We start from the raw sequence: 16,892 nt of genomic DNA, 5'->3' as shown, positions 1-16,892 counted from the left end.
TCATTAGAGACTCAGTATGACCATTTTCCCAAAGGGGGGAAGGGTGCTGGGAATGTAAATAAAACTCCCAAATGATGCAAGTGAATAAGAGTTCATCTGAGCTAACTACCAGCAATGAAGTGGTTTTACTGTCTCCAACTATTACAACCCTATCAGTCAACAAACCTATGCCATTTAAACATGCTGCAGCACTTCGATTTCTACTCCAGCTATTTTCTTTTGCCTGTTAAATCTTCACCATTTCCTCCCCCCAGGCACAAATAACAAAGGAAGATGGAAAAAAGGACAATAAATCAGAAAAGCACAGGGAGAAGCCAAGGGCTAGGGCACTGCCACTCAGAAAACATGTTCTTTCCATCGGACTGACATGTTATAGACATGGATCTCACATTCGTTGATGTAAGTGAAGCCATCTGTGCAACAGATCTGCTCCAGCACTTGGCCAGGGGCCCTGGCTGGCCATCCTCAGTGATGCCCGTGGGATATGTGCTGCAGCTAAGCTTTAGAGGAAAGAGCCAGAGTTGAAAGCAATACGTTTCCAAACATTCCTCATTCCTCTGGGGGCTTGAATAAACTGAAGGTTTCACTTCTCTAGATGAAAAATAGGCAGGAAGCGATGCACCATGCGAATGCTCTTTGTTTGCAAATTCACAGTATGTTTAAACTTATGGGGCTGCACCTCAGCTGGTGAAAGTCTGGAAAACCCTCCAAGGCTGAGTGGATGTCTGCCAGCTGGAGACGAGCTCCTTTCTGCTGCTGCTTGCTGCTTTTTTTCATCTCTACTCGTTAATCAGTGGTGAGCACACAACCAGAGCCCAGAGCATGGCAAAGAATCAAGTGAAATTGTATCAAACATTAAACTGCAGCAGGAAAATTAACATTTATGAGCGTGAACACACTGATGGATGAAATGAGTGGATACCAGGATTATATTCCTTTAAATACGAAGGCCCAAGGAAAATTTTTCAGTCCCCAAACTATTAAGCCAATTAAACAGATCTGTGCAGTTGACACAATGAGTCTGTGTAATGATTTCTGCCCTGTTTTGGGGTTTTTTGGGGAGTTGTTGGTTGGGTGGGGTTTTTTTTGGGGAATATATAATTGTAAAAATGGTAAGAAATTATTTGAATATTCTTCTGAAAAAAAAAAAATATAAGAGTTTTAAAAATCAGTGGGATGAGCCTCATCATTCTCAATCACCCCTCAAGAGAGTGACAGTATCTAGGCTCAGCCACACACACCTCGTTAGCAAATGCAGCACATGAAAAGTTAAAAAAGCTCAAATAAGGGTGATTGTCAGGCCAGGTCATTTTGGAAGCTATAGATTTTTGGGGAGAGCATTCTGAATGAAATTTAGGTACAGGTCCTATCAAGGAAGGGTTGAGGGATGGGGCTGGGTTCAAGTCACAGATGGATGAGCACTCATAAACGTGAAACAAAAAAGTTCTTCCTTCTCCACCCGAAAAGACTGAGTATTGATTTCTGAATTCTGCTTATCAATCAAGATTTAAATGATTCACCTCATTCTTCTTTCCTTTTGTACTGCAAGAAAAATGACTGTAGACTCAGGAAACATTGATAAGGCTATAAAGATAAGTTAGACAAACAAAGAAAGAGGGAGGGCATTTATATTTCTGAAACCTTGTCTCTGTGATATGTACTGGTGCATTTACAGGTCACAAATCTTGAGGCTGGACCCATCACCCACATGAAACGTGTCAAAGTTTGTCATCCCTTGGCACGGCTCAATTCCTGCTCTCCAGCGCCAGAGGGCTGCAGCAGTGACTGTAAGCAGCATGCAAAACTGAACCAGCTGTGTTCGGTGGTATATTTTAGCTGCCTGATATTGCAGTCATAGCAGACATTGGAAAGTCAGTTTTTAACTTCTCTGCATGCTTGTCTGAGGGTATAAGGCTGCATCTGCAACACTTGTTTATGCAGGAGTATAAAAAAAACAAGAGTCCAATGAAGCAGGACTAAATCCATGCTTGCATTTGATCTTTTTAGTGCCTCTTTCCAAGTTCAAAAGTAGGCTTTCCTAGCACAACAGCTGAATGGCTTATGAGAGTAAACCAAATCATTTTGAAGTTGCTCATTCTTTTGCCCAAGGTGTGTAAGAAAATCAGCCTTGGGTCTCTGCAACATTACACACCCAGGAGGTGATGGAGCAGCAGGCTGAGCAAAGAGTCCTTCACCTTCATGTTGGAGACAGTTACTGAGTATATTTGCAGTCTGGTAAGCATAGAGCTTGATGTTTTCCACCACAGTAATCTTTGCCTATCCATCTACAGAGCCACTCCTCCGTCTATGGCCAAACAGGCATCCTGGTCACTCAGCCACACCTCAAAACCACCTTTCAAATCTCTTAGTGAAAAATCTAAACTTGGTATTGTTCTACTTCTCTTCTAAGCCACAGAAATTCAATGTTTCCTTTTGAATGTGCTCCCCTTTGCTTGACCATTGCTTCCTCATCAATACAAGGCAGAAATAAACCATCTAATTAACACACAAAGTAAATATCCCTGCAAGAGCTGAAAACCAACTTGGAGGCACAGAAAACAGCTCTGTCCCTGAGAAGGCTACCTTGGTTTTACAGGCTTTTACTGCTTCATAAAACACCCACTGAGCCTGGGGGATATTTAAACTCCATCATCAGGCTTTTCCCATATCCTGGCCCAGTTTTAGTGATTTATGCCATTGTGTACAGTTACGTGACACCTACTAGCCAATACCTCATAGAAACATGTCTAATGATGACTTTGGCTTCTTCCTTGGATTGCTCTGGTGATCTCAACTTCGTGTCTTCTGGAGTTCACGTTTGCATTTGGTGTCATCAGGCAGGGAGCTTCACAGAAGAAGCTTGGCACAGCTGCGCTCGCTAATGCCATTCAGTTGGATCTTGACAGCTTTACAGCTCAACAGGCTTGCAAAAGCCAGCAGTCAAAGCTAAGTCCAAGTGAAAGTCTGCCAAAGTTCACCAAAAAAGTTGTTCAGGTCTTATCCCTGCAAATAATGAGGTAACACTTAAACAAGACTAAAGCAGCATGTTCTGCAGAAGCACCTTAATGGAATCACAGAACATGTTGGCTTGAAGGGGACCCTCAAAGGTCATCTTGTCCAACAACAGCTTATCCAGTAACAAAAAGGTTATATAAACCAAAATAATGTTTACATTAGGACACAGACTCAAGAAAAGAACAATAGCTCATTGTTAGTTACAAATCATCTTGAAAAGTACATGCCAGCACATGGACACTAATGACATGGAGGTACTAAGGCCTCCTTCCCTGGTACAATACCCACAGTATCTCCAAGTCATTAACATTTGCCTTCAGTCTATTCTTCTGGCCTGACAATTTAAAGGCTGACTTTCCAAACCAGTCCAAATAATTGTGTTATTCTCTGGTAAAGAACAATGGAACATTGAATCAGAGAGGCAATAAGCTGCAGTGCAGAAAAATCCCTTTAACCTTGAAACAGAGGTCTTGAAACAGCTTTGGTGACCCTGTGTGGAGTTAGGTATATTGGCTGTACCTGTGTTGTCAACAGATGAAGGTCCCCCCACCTGCCTTCCATCCCTGCAGACACCAAAGTGATAGCAATTATTTCACTAGGTCACAGAATCACAGAATGTCATGGGCTGAAAGAGACCTCTAAAGCTCATCCAGTCCACACCCCCTGCCAGAGCAGGATCACACAGGAGCACATCCAGGCAAGATTGGAATATCTCCAGAGAAGGAGACTCCACAACTCCCCTGGGCAGCCTGTTCCAGTGTTCTGTCACCCTCACACAGAAAAAAAATCTCCTCGTTTGAATGAAACTTCCTATGCCTCAGCTTCCACCCATTGCCCCTCATCCTGTCATCACCAAGCAGAGCCTGGCTGCATCCTCCTGGCACTCACCCTTTACATATTCATAAACACTGATGAGGTCACCTCTCAGTCTCCTCTTCTCCAAGCTAAAGAGCCCCAGCTCTTTCAATGTCTCCTCATAAAAGAGATGCTTCATTCCCTTAGTCATTTTCACAGCTCTGCACTGGACTCTCTCAAGCAGTTCTGTGTCCCTCTTGAATTGGAGAGGCCCAGAACCAAACATAGCACTCCAGATGTGGCCTCACTAGGGTAGAGTAGAGGGGCAGGAGAACCTCTCTCAACCTATTAGCCACACACCTTCTAATACACCCCAGAATGGCATTGACTGTCCTGGCCACAAGTGCACGTTGCTAGTTCATGGTCAACCCCCTATCAGCTAGGACCCCCAAATCATTTTCCCCTTCGCTGCCTTCCAACAGGTCAGTCCTCAACCTATACTGATACCTCAGGTTGTTCTTTCTCAGGTGCAAGACTCTACACTTTCCCTTGTTGAATTTCATTAAATTCCTTCCTGCCCAACCCTCCAGCCTGACCAAGTCTTGCTGAATGGCAGCACATGGGCCTGAGCTCTCAGGCTCTAAAAAGTAGGCAAAACATGGCTAGCAGGCAGAGCCACTTCCCTATGACTTGTTACACATTCTGTTCAAATCAGTCACTTCTGCATCCTTTTGCTTCCCACACAGCTTTAGAAGGCAGGCAGCTGCAGAGAGGTGCAAGGGCTGCCTCCCTCCCCACACCAGATGTCTATTTCTGCTCACCAGTCGTGGAGAGCAGGACTGCTCTGGTGCAAAAATAAATCAACATATATCAGGAGTGGACACTTCTGCTGTCTGTGACCCTGAAGGGAACTCAGCATTCCTCTTCTGTAGATTATATCCTATAACAGCATTCAAAACAGGACTATTTCCTTGGTGACAGGCTGGGATCACCTTTCCTGACAGCCATTCCTTTTTCCACGGGACAGATTGACCATGCAGTAGGAATCAGGACAGGGACACCTCTTTGCTAGGCAGCCAGTTTCCTTTTCTAGCCCATAGCAAGAAAAGTACTGCTCTTGAAGACAAACCATCACACACACCCTAGGCATTGCCCTGTGGAGGAGTTGAACTGTAGCCTTGAGGTGAATGTCTTCTTGTACTGACTATAAAGATGATGTCCATGATGTGGTCATGAAGAGATACTAATGGTTAGGTGAGACTAATACTGACAAGAAGACTTTGAAGACTAAAATGCATGCCTGGGAGCTCCAAAGAGAGGCCAGGCTCATCAGAGCACAGTGTCAGGAAAAGATTTGCCTGTAATGTTTGGCAGAGCAGAATATCAATAGAAAAATACATATGCACCACTAGAAGTACCATGTCAGGGAGGAGAAGGGGCAAAAAGAATGAGATGTGGCCTTAAGACAGTGAAACTTTGCCAAGTGAGTTTATTGAAGAAGTGTTTCAGGAGCTAAGGAAATGAGACAAACTGAAGGAAAGTTGCTGGGGAAGGTCAGCCCATGGGAAATCACATGCAAAGGAACATGTCTTCTTGGGCTGGAGTCCAGCATGGACTTAGCATTCAGTCATGCTCATGAGGTTGAGAGTCCTATTGCTTTCCCTGATAAGAAAAAGAGAGAGTGGGATTAGAGAGAGCATATGCAGTGCTGAAGCCCTTCACTGGCTCAAGTGTTGGCTGGAAAAAAAGAGCAGTCTCCAAAAGCCAAAATACTCCCTTTCATTATTATCATTGAAGGGAAAATGAAAGGTTTCACACATTTGATACAGTTCAGTTAGTTTGGTGAAATACTTTCCACATGCCCTGAATGAGCTTGTTGGACAGATTATGTGGCCAGTGAAGATGAACAGAGTATCTTTGAAGTTAACAAACAGGAGGCCACGTACTGATCACAGAAATGGGCACTTCACATCTTTAAAATGCAAAGCTGCCCCATCTCTTTGCACCAGTCATGGTGCACCAGTAATGTCCAGTGTATGCTCATAGGCAGCTAGTTAAAAACACATCAAGAGGACAGCATTTGGGGTAGATACAGGAATTGATCATGAAAGGAAGGGATTTACTCTTGTACGTACAGATAGGCATTGCAGAAACCACATCTGTTGCCATATGTTTTTCCATCAGAGCCACAGTGGGGCAGATATTCAGCAGTGCAGACAGGAGAGATTTCTTTGAATCCCTTGCAATGCTCCTGCACACAGAAGACAGACATAAGTGTCTCTGCTGGAGAGCAGACTGTTCCCCCCCTCCTCCAGCACACAGAATGACATCCCATTCATGTGTGAAGCTGTATATACCAACATCATAACCACCTCCAAACTTTCCTCTAGTGGCAGATGTTCTGTCCACTGCTACATCTTTCCCTGCACTGTTACAAAGCAATGGGATGGATGTTGGCTGCTCCATGACCAGTGTGAAATTCCCAAAGGATGTCCTGAGGCCTACACACCACTGCTGACCCAAAGTTTGTAATTCAGAGCAGAAGACAGTCCCCCAGGAGTTTTACAGACTCTGAACCTCACTATGTTCCCATCCTTTCCCACTCACTCTTGTGATGTCCTCTTCACAGCGTCCATGCTTCCTTTTGCCAAGAGTGGTCCGATGTTCCCTGGAGGAAGAAGAGACCATCATTACCCACAACCTTTCCCATTACAGCTGCAGTGCAAGAACAAACCTGACTCCCACCCAGCACACAGCAGTTTTTCAGAGAAGCTGGCTTAAGCATTGCCTATACAGCACTAAGAAGAACAGGTCCTTGTGGACTAACCATGCGTCTCTTGGAATAGGAGTCTCTCCAGCAGATTCATCCCCCTCTTTGCAAGGCTCTGGGGTTGAGCACCCACATAAAACATGAACTGGGGCAAGCAGGAGGACAAGGGTAGGCAGATCATAGAATAGAATCATCCAGGTTGGAAGAGACCTCAAAGATCATCCAGGCCAACCTAGCACCCAGCCCTATCCAGCCAACTAGCCCATGGCACTAAGTGCCTCATCCAGTCTTCTCTTGAACACCTCCAGGGACAGTGACTCCACCACCTCCCTGAGCAGCCCATTCCAATGCCAATCACTCTCTCTGTGAAGAACTTCCTCCTAATAGCCAGCCTATACCTCCCCTGGCACAACTTGAGACTGTGTCCCCTCGTTCTGTTGCTGGTTGCCTGGGAGAGAAGACCAATCCCCCACCTGCCTACAACCTCCCTTCAGGTAGTTGCAGATAGCAATGAGGTCACCCCTGAGCCTCCTCTTCTCCAGGCTCCACATCCCCAGCTCCCTCAGCCTCTCCTCATAGGGTTTGTGTTCCAGGCCCCTCACCAGCTTCATTGCCCTTCTCTGGACACTTCCCAGTATCTCAGCATCTCTCTTGAGGAGCCCAGAACTGGACACAATACTCAAGATGTGGCCTGACCAGTGCTGAGTACAGGGGCAGAATAACCTCCCTCGTCCTGCTGGCCACACTGTTCCTGATACAGGTCAGGATGCCATTGGCTCTCCTGGCCACCTGGGCACACATAGATAGGACCCATGTAGCAGAGGGTTTCAGAGACAGCCCTTGTACATGGCACTTTCAGATCCAACCATCACCACTGCAAGCCCCCAGAGAGAAGGATGGGTACTTACAGGTTGTGGGCACACAGCGTGCACTCGCTGGCATAAGTCACACCATCAGTGCCACAGACGGGGTCATAGATCATCGTGCAGGCCATCAGCCGTCTGCCGTCCTTCAGTGTGGAAGTTCGGTACTGGCTGCAGTCAAGCTGGGGAATAAAGACAGCAAAAGCTCTGGCAAGGGCTCTGCTCTGTGCAAGGGCATCCAGACACAGCCACCGCTCTTCACAGAATCAACCAGGTTGGAAGAGACCCCTAAGATCATCCAATCCAACCTATCACCCAGCCCTGTCCAATCTTCTACCTCTACCTTTTAAGCATGGGCCATAGGACCAATTATGGCTATGTATAAACTCATTCTTCATGGATAAGCAGCAATTTCCTCTTGTAGCCTTGTAGTGGAGAAGACTGAATCAAGGCTTGAAGGTAGGACATTACTCACTGAGCTTTATACCTGCCATGATGCCCCTATACCTTGCTGAACCTCCTGGGGTATGATGAAATGTAGCTCACAATAATCATCTGCAAATCCAACCAGCATGATTGATGCACTTTCTGCAAGAGGACCAACTGTGACCAAGGTGTTTTTCAGGACCCACAAGAATGGATGGAAGATGTGCTGACAGGTCTTTTGTTGAAAGAGAATGACTCCAAGTGTTGAAATGTGCCAGCAGGACTGACAGCAGTTGAGGCTGATTTACACTGGTTGAAGAACTGGCCTTGTGTTTTAGCACTCCCAGTTTCTCTGGCGTGAGCTCTTCCTCCCTGATTAATGTATCTCAGCCGGTCTGAGCACAGAGCGTACTTGGGAAACAAAGGCATGACATTTCATAGTTTGTTTGTATAGAAATGAAATATCTGGCTGGGGATGTTGACTCTTTCAAACATGCTAATGAGGTGGCTTTGTTCTTCTATTCCCCAGTGAGGGCAAATAGTTTAGAGCTGGCCAAATATCGTTAATCTGGTCTTTTTACAACGCTCCTTGTCAGCATACATTAGGTTACATTGCATTTACAAAAAGGGCCCCCCACAAATAGAGTGGGGGTTGAATCCCCTGGTGCATTAGGTATCAGCTTTCAAGACACAGGCAGGTTTCTAATCTTTGCAGAACATCCTTTTGTAAAATGCAAGCATCCAGAAGGCACAGACTGCCCTGGGTCCTCTGCATCCCCTTCCCTTGCTGCAAAAACACACTGCTGAGTTCCTGTGGCAGCTGTGATAGACTGCTGTGGGAAAGGGATTTCTCCTTGTAAAGCCTTAAATCATTCATGCTACCTGTCTCATAACTCATTCCTCATCTGTCCTCTTCTTTTTCTTTTCCTGACTGCACGCAGGACGCGCACAATGTTCCTGCAGTGAGAAGGGTGATATTCACCCACAGAAGAAAGGACAGCACAGGCTATGACCCCCAGTGGAGGCTACACCACCAAAACCAACCAATTGTTTATTCAAGCCCTACCATTAGCACCAGCTGAAGCTTTTTTCATCGGGTTTCACTTACCTGGGGAACTTCTGAGCACCTTCCATCATGCTTCTTGGCAACATCGGTTCCGAATTGACTGGAGGAGAAAGCAGAGTTAAAATTGCCTGACAACTAGCTGTGTTGAGCTCTCAGGAGGTGAGCTCCAGGGCTTACATGTTATGGGCACAGAGTGCACAGTCATTGCTGTAGGTGGCACCATCTGTCCCACAGATCTCACTCAGGATGAAGGGGCAGCCTGTAATTACTTCGCCAGTTTTGGTATTGCTCAGGTATGTGCTGCAGTCAACCTGAGGAGATAAAATAATGATGCTGGGTCAGCAGCTAGGAGATGGAAGAGTGCAGTGGACATCTGCAGTTTGCCCACTTTGATTCTCCAGATTTTAAAGGCTTCTGCCAGAGAGAAAACCAGAGTTCTTTTAACTTTGGTCTCCCATTAGAAATGAATTAATTGTAGTTGGGTTTGTTCTTGTCTTCCAACCAAGAAAAGAAAGGAACAGATGGTCAAAAGGGTTACTTTCCTAGAGAAGTACATATGCAACTTTTTAAATAAGCATTTAACTCAAAATTATGATTTAGAGGTGTTTGACATTAAGTCCAGCTTGCCATGGTCAAAGCAGCAGCAAGAATCACTTCAGCACTGTTGCCAAAAAAAATATTTACAACCTATAATACCTACCAGTTTAAATACCTGAGGATAAATAGACAAACACCCCTTGGAGGTTAGTCCACACTAGCTAAGCATCACTGACACTTCACTGTCACGTTGCATAGTTTCCCTAATGCAGTATTTCTTCTTATCCATATTTTCCACGGGGTTCAAAAACAAATTAAAGCAAAGACATTTCTAATGATGTCTTTACCACAGAAAAATACATTGCAGTGTCTCAGGATGCATGAAATTATTTTCCATGCTTTAGAGCTGCTCTGCATAAGCAGAACAAACGTTTGAGGTTATTACTGGCACATATTGTTACTGTGCAGAACACCAAAGCTATTTCTGTATGCATAACCAGGAGCAGCTTTTCCCTGGCTGACCAGAGCCCAAGGAGTTTTTTAACCTGCTTGCCTAGCGCAGTGGAAATCCCAGCACTGCTTGAATACAAGCACCTAACACAGCCCTCTATCTTCCTCTCCCACTGTGCTAAAACGGTCTGCGTGGTTCTTGGGCTGCCTCTGATGATTTCTGATCAGAGAGCTGCGGTACTGGGACATTTTGTCTCTGAAGTCACAGCCTGTTCCCGTTCTCTCTTGCTCTCCTGTGCACCACAGCAGCGGCAGGGCTGTGAGCAATTAGGGAGAACCACAGCACCTGCACCACCCCCATGCATCAGCCTTCCCTGCAGCCAGAAGCACAGTGGGTATAGTGAGCCCAGACAGGGTCTTCCTGGAGACTGGAGAGAGTAGGAGCTGGTGCATATTTCATAGCTAAATTGAACTTACAGGAGTGCTTTCCTCCTTGCATCTTCCGTCATGCTTTTTCTTAATTTGAGTCCCATGTTCCCTGAAAAGGAGAGGATGGCATTAGCAAGCTCACCATCTAAGCCCTGCAGCACCCAGGTGCCAGAAAGCAAATCAAACTCATAGCCAATACATATGGTAAAGGAAGCATCTGATTGCCTAAAGAACCAGCTTGTCCCAGTCATTAGCAAGCATAATGTGGTAAGAGACCTATTAGGTGTCCTCCCTGCATGCTATACAGTAGCCCCATCCACTCTTTCCTCTGCCTCAATACCACTGCCCTGAGTGTGCTCAGGATGAGAGCTGAATCTCACACAGCTGCCCTAAAGAGCAGGAACAGATCATCAGGGAACAAAATCAAGGTGACAGTGGCTTGAGGAGATTGAAAGAGACGCATAGATATATTGGCATAAAAAAAACCACAAAGCCAGCTGAAGGACTAACCATGCCTTGTCACTCCAAAAGGGTCCTACGTGCAGTACTCACAGGTTATGGGCACAGAGGCCACACTCGTTGTCATAAGTAAATCCATCTGTGCCGCAGATTGGGACCAGGATCCGTGAGCAGCGTATCAGGGCTTTACCACCCTTCATCGTTCTTGGTGGGTATTGGCTGCAATCAATCTACAAAGAGCAGGAATGTCAAAGCTGGGGAAGTCCTCATTCTCAGAGGAAAACCCCCAGTGTGACCTCCTGCTATGTCTTTTGTGCTGGGATGCCAAGACAACACTAGTGCTGCAGCTCAGCTCTCTGCAAACCAGTCTGGCTGAGCTCTGTGTGAATCCTCTCAAGCACAAAGGGAACTCCACAGCCGTGCATAGTTTGCGGTATCAAACCACTAGGGTCAGTAGCACGATCGTTTCTAAATGCAAGATACGCGAGAAAAGCAAAAACTAGAAGAGAAAATAATCCCCTTTTCATTCTGTAGTACAGATAGAAACAAAACACCAAACGGTGGAGGAATTTGCATCTTGCTGACAATGCATTTGAAAAGTCTCCTCAAAGGAAGGTCAAATCCCAAACTGAATGGCTTCCACATTTGTATATTGGCATGTCCTAGGCACCAGCTCTGGGACTTCTCAGCTGATACATTCATATCAAAACTTCAGGTGTGCCCCACATACCAGAGTTTATCCCCATCCAAAGGATTGGTGTAGATAGAAATTGGGAATGAAAATTCTGTGCCTGGCTCCCATTTAGCCCATCTGCCAGGGCTGAGCAGGCAAGGAGAGTTCAGAGGATACCTGCCTCAGGATTTGTAGGCATCGTCAACACAAGGGACTGAAAAGACTTAATACACATGTGGAGAAAGGGCAGGCTTCAGGCCAGCTCACTTTCAAAGTAGATGTAACCTCAGGGAACGTTGCAGTTAATACAGCTAAGAGGAGGAACCATGCCTTATGCTGAATACTTACCTCAGAAGTCTCTGGTGTGCATTTTCCATTATGCTTTTTGCTAACATGGGTCCTCTGTTCTCTGGAAAGAGGAAACAAAGTTGAGGAACTGAATGTTTAACCCCTTGGTCACAGTGACATGCAAAATGAGGCAAACCACTGCTTCAGATTCTGTAAGAGTGTATTAGAACAGCTACATCACTCATGAGCAAGCTCATCATGTCTTCTCAGGAGATGCAATTTAAAGCAATGTTCTGAGTTATTCCTGCCTCTGCTCAGTCACTGCTGAGCAGACTAATCCAAGGAGCCTGCCGTCTGACTCTCATGGGCACAAAGAAGGAGTCAGAAAGAAACTCCAGGTAAATCCCAGGCAAATCTGGTTTCTAAGAGACTTGAACTAATAGCCACAAACAGAAAGACAAGAAGATGGTTGTCAGGACTGCAAGACATTGCTGGCTACTCAGATGAGGGCTGTATGTATGGCACTTACCCATTGTGGGCACAGATCATACATTCATTATCATATGTAACACCATCTGTGCCACACACTGGTCTCAGGTTCCTTGGGCAGGACACTAATACTTTGCCATCTTCAGTCGTTTGTGTTGGGTACTTGCTGCAGTCAACCTGTCAAAGTAAGAATTAGTAACTCTGGTAGAGCCCACGACATGCAACAAAAGTCTATGCAAAACATTTTCATTCTGTATCCCAGCCTTCAGTGTTTTCTCAACAGGACAAAGCCCTGATATGTTGCAGCTAAATCTTTGGGAATGAGCTTTCAGGATATTATCCTAGTTCTCTAAGGGACAAGAAAAAGGACTATCTTGGAGAAGGCATCCTTCAGGTAGAAGGTGTTCTCACAGAAGTACTGATCCTGAATTTGGTGGGAAACATTTCTCACCCCCTAGAAATTTGACTAGTAGTGGTTTAGTCTGTGTTGGTTTTCTCCCTGCTTCCCCAGCTTGGTGGTTATTTGTTACTTCAGATACCCTGTAGTTAAGAAAAGGGTTTGAAGGGATGGAGAAAAGAATGTTGTTATCTATTTGTTGGAGCATGGGCTTTTCCACACCCCAGAAGTTTAGTGCTGAAACACAGGAGCTTCTTTTCCTGAGGCACCAAACTGTTGGCCTTTTGAAAACATACCATAAACTAGACTCTATAAATATGTATGCTTAGTGCTTTCCTGAGTCTCACTGTGTCTGTGCAAGCAACCAGCATGGGAGTCACTGAAGGTGGAAACACTTGTGATCACTAGAGAGCTGCCAGCCTGCACAACACATTGGCAGCTGAAGTCTCAGGCCTCCCCTTCCCCTGGGCACGAAAGCCAGCTGAGCACGGAGGGAAGGGAGCTCTGCAGCACTATCTCACTGCCACTCCTTATCTCTTATCCATCTCCCTTCTCCTGCATCAGCCTGGAGTGGTACGCACAGAGTGAACCTCTCTTCAGAGCGCTGAGGAGGCAAAAATCCACCCTCATCGTGCAGAAAAGTAAAGCGAGGACAGGGTCCCTCATAAGCCTTGTCTTATGGTCTTCTTGCAGTTTCCTAGGGAAATCTGTGGGGTTCTCTGGATACTATTAACAGCCTTGAGAGATGGAATTTTGACTTGTGTTGCACTTACAGAACCAAGTCCTTTCTTGCATTCTCCATCGTGAATTTTGCTGACATTGGTGTGATGTTCTCTGAAAGGAAGAAATATTTTAGTTAGGAAGCCTTGAGAATAACCTTTCCCATTAGACTCTGGGCACTGGCACGAGAAACTAAAATCCTACTTGCCTTGTGGGACACTACAATTGCTTGGCTTGCCTGAACACACCCCAGAGAAGGCAGCAGCAAGTGCACATTATTTCCCTATTACGTGGTAATTAAGTGTCAGCAACAGTTAGGTGTTAAAAGTTACACTTTGATCTGTTTGTGGTTCTGCTCTGACTTATCCTCTGGTTCTTCTGCAATTCCTCTCACGAGCATAGACAGAAAATGGGGAAGAAAAGTCATGTGTACTGGAGAACTACAGAAGCCATCTCTAAAGAGACCTGCCAAGGCAGCTGCTTGAAGAGTGCTGTTTTACAGAAGGGCTTCTGAGAGCCTTAACCATCACTGATTATCCAGAAGGATGTTCTGTGCAGAAGACTTACGCATTGTGGGCGCAGATGCCACATTCATTCTCATAAGTGAAGCTATCCGAGCCACAGACTGGTTTCAGTATCCTTGGGCATACTACCAGCACGTGATCATCTACTACAGCGCTTCGGTACCTGGTGCAATCGACCTGTAAAAGTAGCAAGGGCAGGGGGGGGAGAAAAAACACAACTCGTTTTTAATATAAAGATACACCAGTCTGATGTAGTCTGCTTACTCTCCCTCAGCCTTTGGGAACAAATCCAGCATCAAACTTATTCCACTATCAAAAGTGGAAGCCAGAGTCAGTTCTCTGGGAATCCTCTCCTGATGAAACAAAATGGCACAGCAAGAAAGACAGTGATTTGGATTTTCTTAAGGTCCTTCATAAGAGCTTATTTGAGCCATCCAGGTGGTGAGAGCCAACCTTCAGCCAACACAACATTTCCATTTTGTTCCAAATCACAGAGGCTGGATGTCTGAATTAGAACAGAGAGAGACGTGGCACCAGGCGGCACATCAAAACCCTCGCAGCTTTGGTTGGCATCAGATTTTAACTCCCTTTGTGTAGTGCAGATCAGCTCTGCATGCTCTTTTTTCCTCTTGTGCAATGTTTGAGCCATCCACTTTTACAGCCAGCTGAAGTCTTCCACAGACTTTGTCTTACCTGGATATGTTTTGGGTCACATTCTCCATCATGTGCCTTCCCCACACTGGCCCTGTGCTGCCTATAAGAAAGCAGACCTGTGTCAGGGATTGCAGAGAGCAGCATGGCCTCCAGTCTGGCACACAGCTGTTAGCTCACACGTTCCTCTGCCCAGTCCATCTTTGGAGAACAAAGCTGCCACCCTTAGCTTGAACCCCTTACTCTACAGCTTCTGCTGAGTTACTCACTGGTTATGGAAGCAGATCCCGCACTCGTTGCCATACGTGTTGCCATCAGTACCACAGACTGGCTTCAAGTTCCTCGGGCAAGCTACAAAAGCTGTCCCATCTTTGCTGACACCATGGGGATAAGTACTGCAATCAATCTGCAAACACACCACAAAGCCCCAGTGTTGGCTCCCTGATGGAAATAAACCCCACTCAGGCTCCCACCACCATAGCCACAGTGCCTGCAGCTCCTGCCAGCAGGTAAATTAGAGGGATTATTTTGACTCTGTGCAAGTAGTCAGGAGAAGTGAATCTTCCCCACAGAAGTTTCTGATTATGCTTTCCTGCCAGAGTCTGAGGGAAGCCCAGCATGGAGGAAGGATTACTGTGGGTGAGAGTGCCTAATAAAGGTGCCTGGTAATTGGGGGTCTGGCTGTATACCAGAGTCCCTCAGCTCAAAATCCAATGATTTCAAATCATACTGCAGTCTCTGGTGAATAACAGGAGTCTCAAAACAGCATAGAAAGAACCTACAGACAAATCCATTGCACAGAGCCTGCTGCTTTCCTTTCTAGGATGTAGGTATAGAAAAGTTATTCAAGGAACACAGTTGTGCAGGTCTTACTGTATAGAAGAAATTACCAGAATCATAGCCTTAGATACCTTTGGGCATATCATCTTAAGACAGTATTCCTCATGAGGAAGTAACCTACTTGCCTTTGACTTGGAGTAACGAAATTATGTCCAGGAGTTAATATAATAGGATTGTATAATTCTCCCTTCATTTGATTTAATGAACTGAAAATATTGTAAGAAATGGAGGATCTTTTACTTTCTCATTAAATTGGCAATATCATTCAATCATGCACTGGCAAGTATTATTTGAACAGCCAAGCTTTCATTAGATTTAATCCACTTGCTCATCAGGTAATTACATACTGTTTCTATTTCACCAGAAACCTGCAACAGAGCAGAATAAATAGACCTGTAGCTCACCTCAGTTCCAAGGGCAGCACCTGAAAGAGAGGGGAAAAAAAAGGACAGAAAAAAAATTAATCAAGTTATTGATATGCATAAAAGATACATGAAAGTCTTTTTATTAAACTGTTAAAGTCAGTGACTGTTGCTGACTAATTTCTTTGGTTTAGGAAAATACAGAGTTTTACATTATACCAGCAAATGGCTGCAGAAGGTATTAGAAGTCACTAAATAAAGTTTCTTTGCACTTTTAATGGGAGATCACATTTATTGACCCATCCCTAAGATGTTGCAGAGAAGTGATACAGGAGCTCTTGGATTTTAACCTCTTCTGAGAGACTTTGACTTTCAGAAGTTTGGTCATGCATGTTTAAGAGTACTATTGACCACTGGCACCATCCATCTCCAAAGACATCCTTCTCATCTACCAGGAGCAGCACAGCAAACTCACAAGAGGCATCCTAAAGATTAAAAGATTGCATTTATATTCCTGTCATGGATAACAATGCCATCTCTAGCAGTTTGGCTTTGCCCTTACACACAGTGCCAGCATGCGTAAGCTCCTGCCCTGCACTAGGTATGCTCCTTCAAGCGCTTTGCTCCTACAACCCAAGGAGATGAAAGCAGTTGCCTGTATGAGGTTTGCTGAAACCCTCAAGTCTAATTTTTGCTGCAATCCCTCAGAAATAGTATTTCTTTACGAAATAAGGCTCTTTTCTGCGTTACAAGAGCCAAATACTTTTACAGAAGTGAAAAGTCCAGCTCCAACTCAGCTAGATCAATCCCTGCTCAACACCTCAGGAAATACTCACCCAAGCAGCAGAGCAGGGCCAGAGCCACGAAAGCCCCTGTTACCTTCATGGCAGACAGAGGTACCACTCAAGTGCAGCCTGCTAGCTCTCTTGTGTGGGAGAGGAAGATTGCAGGTAGGAGCAAGAATATATAGCACACCACAGCATCAAGTGGTCCCACCTTACTGGCAATGATCCAAGCCTATCATCAACAGTCAAAGCCAAAAATCTGTTTACCCAGCTCTAGATTTCTAGCTAATCATTGACACAGGCATTTGTGCCAGAAAGGGGCTTTTTGCTTGGCTAGAGAGGAACAGGGAGTG

The 16,892-nt window shown here is 45.3% G+C and overlaps 1 protein-coding gene across 1 annotated transcript; it reads right to left on the bottom strand.

Annotated features, from left to right (window-relative positions):
• Positions 1–5,282: 5,282 nt before the first annotated feature.
• LOC135185305 (ovoinhibitor-like) lies at positions 5,283–16,678 on the bottom strand. Its single transcript, XM_064161933.1, has 16 exons — positions 16,591–16,678; positions 15,797–15,816; positions 14,822–14,958; positions 14,595–14,655; positions 13,945–14,078; positions 13,431–13,491; positions 12,301–12,437; positions 11,832–11,892; positions 10,904–11,040; positions 10,400–10,460; positions 9,113–9,246; positions 8,978–9,035; positions 7,489–7,625; positions 6,418–6,478; positions 5,946–6,061; positions 5,283–5,472 (listed from the first exon to the last, which is right to left on the bottom strand). Exons 1-16 carry the CDS (start codon positions 16,637–16,639, stop codon positions 5,427–5,429), a joined length of 1,410 nt encoding a protein of 469 aa, XP_064018003.1. The 5' UTR covers positions 16,640–16,678; the 3' UTR covers positions 5,283–5,426.
• Positions 16,679–16,892: the final 214 nt, after the last annotated feature.

Source organism: Pogoniulus pusillus, chromosome 22, assembly GCF_015220805.1.
Source record: "Pogoniulus pusillus isolate bPogPus1 chromosome 22, bPogPus1.pri, whole genome shotgun sequence".
Classification (NCBI taxonomy): Eukaryota; Metazoa; Chordata; class Aves; order Piciformes; family Lybiidae; genus Pogoniulus; species Pogoniulus pusillus.
This window is presented reverse-complemented; position numbering and strand designations above follow the sequence as displayed.

Bases quoted from the DNA above. Each gene is read 5' to 3' on its own strand.
- LOC135185305 (XM_064161933.1), bottom strand. From the start codon at position 16,639: ATGAAGGTAACAGGGGCTTTCGTGGCTCTGGCCCTGCTCTGCTGCTTG. The intron at 14,959-15,796 runs GTGAGCTACAGG...GTGTGTTTGCAG, and splicing joins GTGCTGCCCTTGGAACTGAG to ATTGATTGCAGTACTTATCC. The intron at 9,036-9,112 runs GTAAGCCCTGGA...TTTCTCCTCCAG, and splicing joins GCACTCTGTGCCCATAACAT to TCAATTCGGAACCGATGTTG.